This window comes from Babylonia areolata, chromosome 12 (genome assembly GCF_041734735.1).
Source record: "Babylonia areolata isolate BAREFJ2019XMU chromosome 12, ASM4173473v1, whole genome shotgun sequence".
NCBI classification, from domain to species: domain Eukaryota; kingdom Metazoa; phylum Mollusca; class Gastropoda; order Neogastropoda; family Buccinidae; genus Babylonia; species Babylonia areolata.
The window spans coordinates 21,978,937-21,993,393 of NC_134887.1; the positions used below are offsets into that span (position 1 = coordinate 21,978,937).

General features: G+C 41.5%; 1 protein-coding gene across 1 annotated transcript in view; it reads right to left on the bottom strand.

Annotated features, from left to right (window-relative positions):
* The window catches only part of LOC143288107 (mucin-6-like), a 57,799-nt gene extending 43,696 nt beyond the window's left edge, over nt 1–14,103 (bottom strand). The window contains exons 1-4 of the mRNA XM_076596394.1: nt 13,942–14,103; nt 5,749–5,892; nt 3,173–3,237; nt 1,409–1,522 (exon numbers count right to left, since the gene is read on the bottom strand). Coding sequence (XP_076452509.1) covers nt 1,409–1,522; nt 3,173–3,237; nt 5,749–5,892; nt 13,942–14,033 — 415 coding nt within the window. The 5' untranslated portion in view covers nt 14,034–14,103. The remainder of the gene's footprint in view (nt 1–1,408; nt 1,523–3,172; nt 3,238–5,748; nt 5,893–13,941) is intronic.
* Between the last annotated feature and the right edge of the window lie 354 nt (nt 14,104–14,457).

Below are 14,457 nucleotides of genomic sequence, written 5' to 3' on the forward strand. Positions count from 1 at the left end.
GTCAGCATATCCCTGGATCTCATCAGCTTTGTCACTCAGCCACTTATCCCGCATCTGACGTAACTTTTGCTGAACAGTCCTGCGGATGGCATTGTACGCATCCGTTTTTGATGTGGACTTTGGGTTGCTCAGGTAGACTTGATGCAGACGGCGTTTCTCATCCAGAAGCTGCTTGATTTCATCACAGTTTTCATCAAACCAGTCTTTGTGCTTTCTGGTCATGGGTCCCAGGGTCTCTGAAGCTGTACTATAGATCAGCTCGCGCAGGGTACTCCAGTCAGACTCCACATTCTGGTTGTCCAGAGAGGCGGATTCCAGACGATCTTCCAGCAGCTCCACAAAGGTCTGTTTGATGGTGATGTTTTTTTCAGCTTAGCGATGTTGAGCCGTTTTGGAGCCTTCTGGCCTTGGGGGCGTCTCTTGGGTTGGATTCGAATATTCAGCTTCGAGACTACAAGGCGATGGTCTGTCCAACACTCGGCGCCGCACATGGTCATTGTCACACGTACATCTTGCCTATCCCTTTTCCTGACGATGACGTAATCGATGAGATGCCAATGCTTTGAGCGAGGGTGCATCCATGACGTCCTGTTACGGGTAGGGAGGCAGAAAACTGTTGGTTATCAGCAGTTCGTGCTCTGCACAGGTCTGAAGCAAAAGCAATCCATTTGGGTTGCAGTGGCCCACGCCGTGCTTTCCAATCACTCCATCCCAGGAGATGTAGTCAGAGCCAACTCTAGCACTGAAGTCCCCAAGAATGATAAGCTTGTCTGCTTTCGGGATAGCAGCAATGACAGAGTGAAGGTCCTCGTAGAACTTCGCCTTCACTTCATCCGGGTTGGTCATGGTTGGGGCGTAGGCACTGACAATGGTGAGGTGCTTCTGGCCAGATGCCAGTGGGAGTTTCAAGGTCATAAGCCTATCGTTGACTCCCTTTGGGATTCCAGCTAGCTTGCTGACAAGTGCTGTTTTCACTGTAAAACCAACGCCAGCCTCACGTCGCTCTTCGCTTCCTCGTCCACTCCAGAAGAAGGTGTAACCAGATCCCCGTTCATTGAGCTCGCCTTCGCCTGCAAGCCGAGCCTCACTCAAGGCTGCGATGTCGATGTTGTATCTGGCGAGGTCAGATGCAACTAGTGCCGTTCTCCTTTGGGGTCTGTCCGCGTTATCTCAACAATAATGATAACATGGAGGCTTACATAGCGCTTCACTGCGTTTTGTCAACTGCGGCCTCAGCCACTTGTGTTTATTTGTTTAACAGGGGGTTTTTTCAACTCAAACAAACTGCTCAAAATTCTCCAACGATTTTAATCAGTTTGAACTGTGAACGTAAAATGTTCACACACACACACACACACACACACACACACACACACACACATACGCGCGCGCGCGCCGCTTTTCTTACCCCGCGTGTCTTCGTCGCACTTGGGTCCAGTGAAGTGTTCATCACAGCGGCAGTAGGGTTTACCACCCGTCCCTCCGGCCACACAGTCCCCGTTAACACACTCGTCACAGTGGGCTGAGGACACAACACGAATGACGTCACTAGGGGCTGTGGCCCAAATGCCACATCTTCGTGCCAGTGTGAATGAAAGCACAGACTGTTTAATACACATCTTGAGCTGTGAAGTTAACTCAACGATGGTGGGTTGTGTGTTTGATCATCATCATCATTATCATGATAATAATGATCATAATAACAGGCATATATAATGTGCTCTCCTTCCTTTCCACAGAGGCCCAGGGTGCTAACAATTAACATCAATATGGGGGAAATCGCTACAAAAATTAACATCACAGGGCCACAGGGCACTTCAGTCGAGACTTAGTGGATTTTTCTACAGCATTTTGCCATGGACAACCCTTTAGTTGCCGTAGGTTCTTTTGCGTGCGCTAAGTGCATGCTGCACACGGGATCCCGGTTTATCGTCTCATCCGAATGACTAGCGTCCACACCACCACACAAGGTACAGTGGGGGGTGCGGGATTCGAACCAGTGCCCTAAGATTCTCTCAATTCCTAGGCAGACGCGTTACCTCTAGGCCAGCGCGCGTCACACCACATGCCAACCCCTAGACATCCATGAAAGCAGATTTGTGCAGATGTGTCAAGAGGTCAGATTTGAACTGAGATTTTGTTTCATGATGGCGAATTTGGTAGGGAAGTTTTTCCAGGTGACAGGACCAGGGTATGAAAAAGGCTTACCTGTTCCATGATCCGTATGTGATATGTCATTTATCATAATGTCAACACACATTATTTTCCTTTTATTTGCTAGATTACTATAACCGGGGAATTAAAAAAAAAATAACATAACTATGAGAAACTATCCGTTGTATCCTTATACATTTGCAATTGATTCTTTTTTTTCTTCTTCTGAAACGCTCTTCTTTCACATTTCCAACTGAAGTAAACAAAAACAGCATCCAAGACAATAAGGTGCAATCTCTATCAAGCACCAGTCCTGCACTTTAGCCATTGTTAACGACTGTTGTTCTCAGCCGTTTATCACAATAAGAAGCAAAAAATGTAATGTAAGAATGAAATTGAAGTAATGAAACAGACAACTGCACAAAAGCAAACGTTTCGACTTTGCCTTACAAGTCCTCATTAATTGGAATGCAAAGACAATGCGGGCTACATTGTAAATTGCATACAATTTTACAAGTACTGCCCACACCACCCCGTCTAACTTGAAATTATCGTGATTTTCATGTGAAACAATACACACACACACACACACACACACACACACACACACACACACACACACACACACACACACACACACATACATATATATATATATATATATATATATATATATATATATATATTTCGACAGACAGACAGACAGATAGATAGATAGATAGATAGATAGATAGATAGATAGATAGATAGATAGATAAGAAGCGTGCACAAAACTGCTCAAACACAAATTGCATCATTCAGAAGTTGTAAAATCAAGTGCAGTTCGATTTTATTATCGTCGTTGTTCCTGCCATAACCATTTTGATTATTATATGTTTTTTTATGGTGATGATAAAACTAATGTTTGTTGAAAGACTTCATCATTTGGAAATGCTCTGCCACTGATAAAACAGAAAGAAAAAAAGGTCAACAGAAAGAAAAAGATGATGTGACTGATACCAGTCCTGGAAATACTGACGGGTGTCACAGGCAGGGTAAGTGCTCCAGCCTTCGCAGCAATCTTTGACAGTGTCTTCTGTTGTTCTGAAACACACACCATCAACACATTCGTTGTCATCGCTTCTCTCTCTCTCTCTCTTTCTCTCTGTCTGTCTGTCTCTCTCTACTTAGACCTAATTAAGTAGAAATTAATGTCAGGTCCATGAAGTATGATATTGTGTGATGCTATTCAAGTGTTATGATACCCTTTCCCATGCCCATCCCCTGTCCCCTGGTTTTGAATTGTCGTCCCTGACCAAAGTTCATTAGAACATTTTTCGTTCGTTCGTTCGTTCGTTCGTTCGTTCGTTCTCTCTCTCTCTCTCTCTCTCTCTCTCTCTCTCTCTCTCTCTCTCTCTCTCACTCTCTCTCTCTCTTATGATATGTACATGCTTATATCATTTCGTATATTTTGATGTCGCAAGTAATTTCTTTTGTCTTTGTTGCGGTTCTTGTTATTGTTGTTCAGACGATCGGAAGTAACAAAGTATATCATGTTGATTCCTTTACCCTCTTTCTTTTCTTTTTTCTTTTTCTTTTTAATTCGTTTCGTTTCGTTTCTCTCTCCCAGACATAACCTACAAATGTTGGGGAATGTTTTTAAAAGCTGATTGTTTCATACTTGTTTGGTGTAAGGAAAATATGCCAGGATCATTGAAACATTCAAGGTGGAAGATGGCAGAATGGAAAAGACGCTGATCTGCCAATACAGTGTCCGTGAGGGTCTGGGTTCCATTCCCGCTCTCGCCCTTTCTCCCAAGTTGATATGGAAAATCAAACTGAACGTTCAATCCATTGGATGAGACGATATACCGATGTCCCGTGTGCGGCATGCACTTGGCGCACTGAAAAAGAACCCATGGCAACAAAAGTGTTGTCCTCTGGCCAAATCTTGTAGAAGTCCACTCTTTATGTACACAAATGTATATGCATGCAGCCATGTCATGCTGCTGTTAGGCATCTGTTTAGCAGATGTAGTGTAGCGCATATGGATTTGTCCAAACGCAGTGACGCTTCCTTGAGGAACTGAAACGTTGAAATGTATTTAACAAAAAATGATTGTGTGAAGGTAGCAGAGTTTACGTGAGTATATATAAACTTGTGACAAATTTGCATACTATTGACTCATGAGATAAAGCTGCATATGCCATTCGAAGCAGACAAATTATGTTCATTGACCGAACCTGCATTCGGCCTTTCTGGAATTTCTTGCTACAGTGCTGGATATACAGCCTACAGCGAATGTAAACATTCCTGCAGCTGATGTGATATGGAAAAGAAGATGACCACCCCTTTCTGTGCTCTCCGGTATCAAGCGATATGTAGAAGAATATAATTCAAACTAAATTCTTCAATGATCGGTGTAACTTTAGACTGTCTGTTCTTTTCAGCAAGACAATCGCATATCCTACATAATTTGGTTTTGTATCTATATTTGACACTAAAAGGCTACACACTGTTACGTTGTGATTTGTTAATGCATGTCATTATTTCTTTACCATAGCTGGCTCTGAAAAATATGTGTGTTATTGAGTTTGTTTGTTTAAAGCCCCATATTTTGAGACGTTTTGTTTTGTTTTTTTGATGATGATGAACGATGATGGGAATGATAACGATGCTACTATATAAGGCTACTCAGCACTTCCCCAGAAAGCACGGCATGGAAAGCCACAGAATTTAGAACTTTCTTCTGTATTGATGATAAAGGATAATAAGGATGATGGCGATACTGCTACAGTCATCTCTTTCGGTTGGGGACCAAGAGGCAAGATTGTGCTCCACGCTTCCTTTCGTACTATAGCCCGGCGTCAATCAGGCCCGAGAGATACAGACACCTGTTGGTCAGGAAATTTAAACAACACTCACAAAGACGCCTCCATGAGGTGTTTGGCCATCGAGTGTGTGGTAGCAGTCTTTCTGCTTGAGCCCATAGCACACTCAGCTTCGGTAGGGGCCGACCACTAGCCGAAATTACCCACTTTGTCATGGCGGCTGGTGAGATTGGCTTTTGTCTGCTTCTTCTTGTTGTTTATATAATCTCTCTCTCTCTCTCTCTCTCTCTCTCTATATATATATATATATATATATATATATATATGTGTGTGTGTGTGTGTGTGTGTGTGTGTGTGTGTGTGTGTGTGTGTGTGTGTGTGTGTGTGTGTGTGCATATACATATCCTCTGAATAAAGAATCGTGACTTACAGTGTCTCTCCTAATACGTTTAATTGAACCTCTCTTGTGAAATGCGCACAAGCGCACACCACACACACACACACACACACACACACACACACACACACACACACACACACACACACACACACACACATAAACGATAATACTCAAATGTAAAAACCAGTACTCTAACAGAATGTCTACAATCACAAGTATGTGTGACGGAACATTAAACAAAAATTCCTCCTCCTCTTCCACACACACACACACACACACACACACACACACACACACACACACACACACACACACACACACACACACAAACACACACACAGAGAGATGCTGAAGAGAGACAGACAGATAAATGCTCCCACTTACCTGATGAACTCACAATCATCATCCCAGTTCTTGCCGGGCGTTGAGCCTAAGTCCAGTGCCCATCCCAGCTCGGACAGTTCCAGCACTTTGTTGCATTTCTCCGTTGTGCGAAAAGTGTTGTGTTCGACGACATCACAGATATTACTGCAAACGACACACAACAATGGGTATTTCATATCTCTCTTACTCTGGCACCTCCTCACCCCCACCCCGCACCCCAACTCCTCTCCAAAGCAAGCTCCCCACCTCCACCCCCCATCCTCCAACCCTTACCTGTCTGTAAATTGTTAACGCTTTCAAACTGTCTGCAGATTTGTTGAATACATTTTGCATTTAACCTATGAATTTGGTGCAATCTTTGTCAGCTCGAGAAAGACAGTTTCGTTAGAATAAATAAATAAATATAAAAGAAAAAAATAATAAAAAGGCCAGTTTCGTTGACTGAATTTTGTATGTGATCAAAACTCTTCAGTGCTTGATGTCAACAGCTCTCTGACCAAAGGCAGCTCACATTTCTTTTCTTTTCTTTCTGTAATGCATTTTCATCCATAGATTTGCTTGGCTTTTTTACTTCTAACTTCGAATACAACTTGTGTGTAAAAACACTGGTTCATTCGAAACGTAATGTGATATGTTGAAATTCATGTGAAATGGAGTTGAATTGGGTATAAGAAGAGTACGAAATCTAGGAGGAAAAGCTCATTATTTTCATCGCTTTACTTTCTCCACTCTGTACCTCCTTCAAGTGTACTGGTGGGGCAGAATTTTTTTTAATATTTGTTCACAATTATATTGCTCTGATTAGACCAACAGATGGATGCACTTCCATTTCTGTATTTCCATGATTACAAACTTTTTCATTCAACATCTTTACCTTTCCTGGAATAGTTTGTAATTTGCAATGTAAAGTCGCCACTTTAATACAGGAATCAAATGAACGCCCCAAAAATCTAATATGGTGTCAATTATGTAAAGTTTTACTATCCAGGGCCAGATTGGGTTAAGCTATGGGATTTTATTAATTTGTAAAAAAATCAGTGTTGTATCTCTTGACAGTTTCCTTTCGTTTGCATATCTATAGTTCCAGTAAACATATACTTTGCATGTGATTTATGAATCCTTGTTAGTATGCTTTCGCAGAAATGCATTCACCCAAATGCCAGAACAAGCGACATTTACATGCGTGCTTTGAATGGAATCGCTGAAAGATCACTAGCAACGTTTCTTTCCATTGATTTCCACACAGTGTTCGTTGTCAATTCGGCACAGCTGCTCGTTCGGCAGGATTCACATTCTCCATGCTGCTGTCAACGCTCTGTGTACGGCAGTCAAGCAACACATTGGTTCAATGACTGTGCTTACCAGTTCTACGTGTTCTGTTGTTGTTGTCCATTTAAATTGTATCATCATTTTGGTGGATTGTTTCCCTTTGTCTGTTGTCAACATATGACTCATGTCTACCTCAAAACTGACATCTGATGGCATTGATCCGCCTTCCTTTCTTCATTTCTTGTCCTTTTCTTTCTTCTTCTTTTTTTTTGTGTGTGTGTGTCTTTTTTCCTTCTTTCTTTTCTTTTCGTTTTTTTTTTTCCATCATTTTGTTTTCATTATTACCTATCGTCTGGCGCAGCAATTCCCCGAGCGTGTCTTGAGGCATGCGTTTTATGTGTTTTCGAGGATTGTGTACATTTCCTTGTGTTTTTGATGTTGTGTTCTGCTGTTTGCATTCTAAACATGTATAGCAAGTGATTACATCTGTCTGGGTTTGCTATTGCTCCGGTGTGAGTTGTGATGTTAAATATTTAAGCCTTTCTGTTGTCCATACTCTCTCTTATTTCGAAGAGTTCGCCGTTCTTCATTCTCCTGTAGTGAAAATTTCTCGTCTGGGTGGAGCGTCGGGTGGCACTGTTGATCCGTAAATCGCTTGTAGGTTATGTGAAGTTTATTAACACAAACATTGATGACATGTTTTGTGTTCGAATATCAAAAGCTGTAGTTTGTGCTGATAAGGATGTTATGTTTGTTGGTGTGTATAATCACCCAGCACCAGTGTGTTCTATAATGATAAAGATTATGAATGCGGCATTACAATGCTGGAACAGTTTATTATCTCACTACTCTCAGTCAGCCATGTTCACGTGCATAAAAAAAGGAATCACACAGGAGACGGATATCTTTGCAAATCTTTATATACAACAACAACAAACTAGTTGAAAAATCACCCATTCACTCACACAGTCATACTAGATATAGTTGAAGGGCAACAACACACAACACACTGCACAACACATAACGGGAATACTCGGTCCTTCAAGAGTTCGTTTCATTCCAGTCCTCGGTCCAGGACACAGGCTGCTCCTCAGCGCCTTCTCCACAGCTTGGCCGCCCTCGACTGGCGGCGCCATCAGCAGTTACTGCTGCTGGTCTCGGCCCAGCGCCAACCCACAAGCTTTTTGAACCAAATTAAAAATACTTTCAGTTCATCTTGGATAATGTTCGTGTTTAGACTTGTCTCCGTATTGTCTTGTCCGTAAGTCCCGTCAGTCACATGTGTGTGAGTGAGTGCGTGTGTGCCCTGTACAATTTCACTAACTTCCCTAGGTTCAGTCACGCATCATCCTCAGCATTAAATTACCAATTATCGTCTTCGTACTAGTAATATCTTTTAGCCTCTTTCTGTCTTTCCAATCCAATCATATATGTTTTCCAAGCAAGCGCTCGTAATTACATATTACAAATTTATATTCCATTATTCCAGCGCCAAATTATGGTGCTTAGAGCCTCGCCGACCAATAAGGCCATCTCAAGGCTATCGCCACGTTACGTTTCAGTTTCAGTTTCAGTAGCTCAAGGAGGCGTCACTGCGTTCGGACAAATCCATATACGCTACACCACATCTGCCAAGCAGATGCCTGACCAGCAGCGTAACCCAACGCGCTTAGTCAGGCCTTGAGAAAAAAAAAGATATAAAAAAAAGGGTAGTAGCATTGAAAATAATTAAAAAAATGATAATAATAAATAAATAAATAAGACAGCAATGATGATAAATAAGCAAATAAATGTAAAACCTGAAGACACATTCACACATACACCCACACATGCATAACAGATATGCACCAAACACGCAGTTTCACAGATATGAATTTGGAAAAGCCCACAGAGACTCTGTTCCGTTTTGAAGAAAATTGCGCAATGTTGGTTTGGAAATGATGCCGATATTTGTTTGATTTGCAAAGCATCGTGCTCTACCTTTCATGTTAGACTTACGGCCGCTCCCTCTCTCTGCTTTTATTTCTTTGAGGCGATCGATGGTGTGATGGCCTTGTACCTGTTCTTTTTGATATTCTTTGACTTTTCTGAGGATTTCCGATTTTCCTAGATGTAGGCCGCTCGTTGGTGTTGCGTTACCAGCAAGTCTGTCAGCTCGCTCATTTCCCTTAACTCCTGCATGTCCCGGGCAGTATGACCATGTGAGTTTTTTAATCTGAAAGTTGCGCATTGCCTTATGCCACTCTGGGCTTCCCATTCCGTTTTCTGTATGAGGTTCATTGAGTCGGTTAGAATCATGACATGTTTTTCCGGGCGTATGGATGGACGATAGCCACTGGAGGGCATGTGTCACAGCTTCAACTTCCATCGTTAGGCTGGAGGTTGTGACTTTGTAGGCAGCATTCTCTTCCCTAATTGTTTTTCCATTTTGTTTCGCAGTGAATCCCCAACCGGATTGGTCTTTGGTGACTGAGCCATCTGTGTATATGATGATGTCCTCTTCTTTACTGTTTTCTTCTATGAGTAGCTTCACTTCCGCATCAGTTTTGCCCTCTGGCCATTCCCGACAATGTCTTTCTAGAGTGGGTGAAATGGCTGTGTTGAACAGATGGTTGAGGTTTTCGGGGTTTTTCTCCCATTCTTTTGTTTCTTTCAGGTCTTGTAGTCGGCATACTAGCTGGATTGTGTCTTCTGCTTGCCCCATCCATGATCTTCCTCGTTCTAGACGGCTGCCTTTTGGTTCTTTGACTGCGTCATGCAGTGGGTTTTGAGGGTTTTCTAATGCTTTGAAGTAGGTCTTGACCTGTCCTAACTTGTTTCTGGCCTGCACTGAAGGAAGGTCAAGCAGGTATCGCATGGTTTCTGTGGGCGTGTCTTTTGTTGTTCCAAGGATCAGTCTCATAGCTTCATTTTGAACTCTTTCTAATTTTAGGAGGTTGCTTTGAGACGGTGTTGTTAGCCCAAGTCCGTAGTCGATCACACTGAGGACGAGTGATTGGTATAGCAGGAAGAGGTGGCGTTGTTCAATATCTTTGGTTGCCATTGCCTTTAAGCCACGTTAAGCGTTAAGAAGAAAGTCTCAGTGGAAATAATTCTCATAATGATACAAAGATTAGGTACAATCAAGTGTAAGCAAAATATTCTTTTCCCCCTGTGACAGTAGCAATGATATCATAAACACTTTGACAAAAAGGAATCTTACTGCCATGTTTAGAAACAGTATGATAACATAATAACATCGAGGTTGGGTTTTTTTTCAGACCAAAAAGCAAAACTTCAAATGCACATACAAATACACTTATCCAAATTTCTACATCGACGCTATAACAATGAATTAAAATAAACACCAGAAATATTCTAAGTTGGATTTTTTTTTTCCACTCTCACCTGAGCACTAGGGTCACAGAGCCAAAGTTCTCTGTGGCTGTAAGCTGAACGGCCGCACAGGTTCGATGACAAACAAGTTGTCCCAGAGAGCACGCATCTACCTGAGCTCTCACCTGAAGATCCGTTTAAGAAAAATAGATGTTCACTCAAGCGCCCCATGCGTCTCGTGCAACCATACACATATCCAAAATTGACTCTCTCAAGAAAGTGTTATGCCATACGAAAAAAACGTCTACTTCGATGTGATGACTTCCATCACAGTCACAAGACACTGTTACCAATGGTTTTGGTAAAATACTTATGGAGGTGTGTACAGCCTTTAGTTTAACGCCTTTAAATGGTTTGAGTGAAGTTGCTTCTGATGATTTGTTTACTTTTCTTTCTGATCGTGGAAATAGCGTCACCGATTATTTTTTTTTATGTTCTGTCGACTTCCTTGATCATATACAGTCATGCAGAGTTATGAACCGTGTGGAGTCACATCATATACCCATACAATTGGAATTTGAAAGCATTAGTCAAAGCTAAGAAGAAAGGGAACAAAAGAAAATATTTTCTGAAAAATTAAGATGGGATCCGAATAAGTTAAATCTGTTTGTTGACTTCATGACTCTGGAAAACACAGAAGTCTTTAACAGATGAAGTTAGTCATGATGTAGAATCTGCTCTTGAAAAATTCACGTCTATAACTGCATGCGTCAGACTGTGTGTATTTGTGGGCGTGTCAGAAGTCACAGCAGATGGTATGGCGCAGAATGCAGGTGATGTGAAGGTAAACGTGCTCTTAGTACTTAATCTCGAACAAATCCAGTTGGAAATGAAGAACTATATAAAGAAAGAATATCAACCCACCAAAGAAAAGGAGTTATGTACCAAAATAAGTTTAAACGAAAAAAAAAAAGCATTCAGGCAAAATGTACACGACTCCCTGTGAAACAGTAAAAACGACACTTATGCAATGCAAGAAAAAACAAAACAAAACAACCCCCCCACCCCCCCGCTCCCCCCAATTTCAGTCGGTTCGTGGAAAGAGCATGTTGATCAGATTTTACGCCCACAGGCTGAACCCAGTACAGACAACCAAGAAACACCACAGCAACATGTCGAAGAAGATATTACAGAAGTAAGGTACGCAATTTATGGGCTCAAGTCTGGAAAGACGACTGGTTTGGACGAAATACCTTCGGACTTCTTTAAAGCAGCAGAAACTACAATATCACCATTCCAAACAAAGGTGTTTAATCAATTATTTAGCGAAAGTTCCTTCCCTGTAGAGTGGACGCATTCAGTGATAATACCATTGTTAAAAAAAAAAAAGATATATAAATAATCCTGGAACTTATAAGGGGATTTCGTTACTTAATATAATAAGAAAAGTGTTCACTTTTATTTTGAGCAGACGTTTGAGCAGATGGGCTGAAGATGAACACAAAACATGTGAGGAGCAAGCGGGTTTCCGAAAGGGGTATTCCACAATTGACTATATATATATATATGTGTGTGTGTGTGTGTGTACCTTAGTGATAAATAATTGTTTGAAGGTAAATTATATGTTGCTTTTATGGGATGTGTTAGAAAAAAAAATTAAACATCTTCTTTGATTTTGAAAATGTTGAAAGGAATCTACAGTTCCGGACATACATGTGTTCGGAGTAGTGCAGAGTTATCAAGCTTTTTTGATTGTCCAGCTGGGGTGAAGCAAGGTTGCTTGTTGTCTCCCTTGATTTTTTCACTTCTAATAACAAATGAAGCGGATTTTGTGACGAACAATGGGAAGCAGGGATACCAGTTTTTGCCAGGTTTGCGGTAGATTTTTCTACTTCTGTTTGCCGATGACAGCTTTGATCTCTATTACTTCTTCCGGAGTTCAGAATCAGATAATTTGCAACGAGTTTCCGACTCTCTTGGACTGACAGTAAATTTAAAGAAAACAAAAAAAAAAAAAGTTTTTAGAAAAGGTGGTCATCTGAGTAAATATGAGAAATGGTACTATAAAGGGCAAGAAATTGAAATTGTGAATAGCTAAAAATAATTAGGCTTTACTTTGTCAACTAGATTATCATTAGATATATCACTGTCCGAGTTTGCAAGCAGGGCGAAGGGTAAAGTGGTGGAGATAATAAAAACTATGCATAGTCTTGGTCATATAGACATATAGATATGTTCATTTTCTTTAAATTGTTTGATGCACAAGTCAAACCTATGTTGTTATATTCGTCTTAAGAATGGGGTCTAAGTCATGTTAAAGTTTTAGAAAACATACACCTTTTTGCTTGTAAATATTTCTTAGGTGTCAGTGGAAAAACACCAAACACAATGGTGTATGGAGAGACAGGCAGATATCCGCTTTACATTGATAGTTATTTGAGTGCAGTAAGATACTGGATTAGAACACAAAAAATGATACCGACTAGATTACAAATGCAAGCATACGAAAGAAATATGAACGAAGAAAAACTATAAAAACTGGGCACTTCAGGTAAAGCAGTGTTTAGATTCATTTGGATTTTCAGAAGTATGGACATATGGAGGGGAGGGAGATGAAAGCAATATATTTAAAATGTTTAGACAGAGAATGGTCGATTGCTGTAAACAAGAATGGAACGGAAAGTTGGAAAATAGTGATCGTTTCAAGGAATACCGCAAATTCAAATCTTTATTACAGTCAGAAAAATACCTGCGAGATATTACAATAGGAAAATTTAGAGTGGCTCTGGTGAATATTCATCTAAGCGTTAACAACCTTAAAGTAAATAAAAGATATAGCATTATGTCAACACCAAAAAACTGTCCCTTTTGTGATGATCTAGAAACTGAAGTTCACTTATTAGATGTCCTGTATATGCTAAACCACGAGAAAAGTATATATTTAAACATTATAGAAACAGTAACACTCCGCCAATTCCATTTTTGTTACAAAATGAAGACAGGTGTGTAATAAGAGATGTTGCCATGTTTATTTACTATGCCTTCCGTTCTAGAGAGGAACTGACGTGAAGTTTAATTCAAAATGTTGAAATCAAATTGCGTGGCAGAGCAATTGTGTTCTGATGAATCTGGTTTTTCCTCTTTTTTTTTTCTTCTGTTTTTTTCAAATCGTTATCTTTATGTGTACATGTTCTCATGTGGACAGGCTGGTGGTCTTCGCATTAAACTTCCTGCGTTCCTAGTTCCTAATTTCCCTCTCTCTCTCTCTCTCCACTTCTACCTATTCCTTCCCCCCCACCCCCCCTCCCGTCTCTCTCTCTCTCTCTCCACTTCTCTCTACCTTTTCCTTCTCCCCCACTCTCTCTCTCTCTCTCCCTTTTTCCACTTTTCTCTACCTCATACCCCCCCCCCCTCCCCCCGTGATCCCCCCCCCCCCTCTCTCTCTCTCTCTCTCTCTCTGCTACTTTCCCTAAGTCCCTTCCTTTTGTGAAAGCATCACGAATTTTCTTTACAGCACAGTACGTCTCGGCATGACCAGTTGCTGCGAACATTCCAAGCAAGTACCTTCCAATGTCCGCACTGCAGCTGAATGCTACGCTGTGGTTTTACCTTGTGGCAGAAACGTTGGGGACGGGAGCGGTCAGAAGAATCCAGAGGACAGTGGCGGAGAATAGAGTGGGCATGATGCCCGGGGTCCCCATGGTGACTGGCCGAGTGGTCAGATTCAGCAGGGGAGAGTTCGCTGAGGAAGCTTGTAAACAAAGAGCTAGGTTGACGAGACACAGACACAGTGTCTAGTCAAGACGAGCCGAAACTCTTGACGTGGCGGGGCAGGCCGGGGGTTATATGCTGATCGTCGTGGGGCTGATCAATGAACTCGTCCTCTCTTAAAGATTAACTTGGAGCTGCTGGAGCATAGTCAATTTGGAGTTGCACTTGTCAGCTTCCATGATCGATTTATTTTCCTTCTCTTCTCCGCATATCCGAAAGGGTGTGAGCGAAAGCTTGCAGTTTGTGTTTTGTTTTGTGTTTTTTTGTTTTGTTGCGTGCGTCTGTATGTGTGTGTGTGTGTGTGTGTGTGTGTGTGTGTGTGTGTGTGTGTGTGTGTGTGTGTGTTTGCGCGCG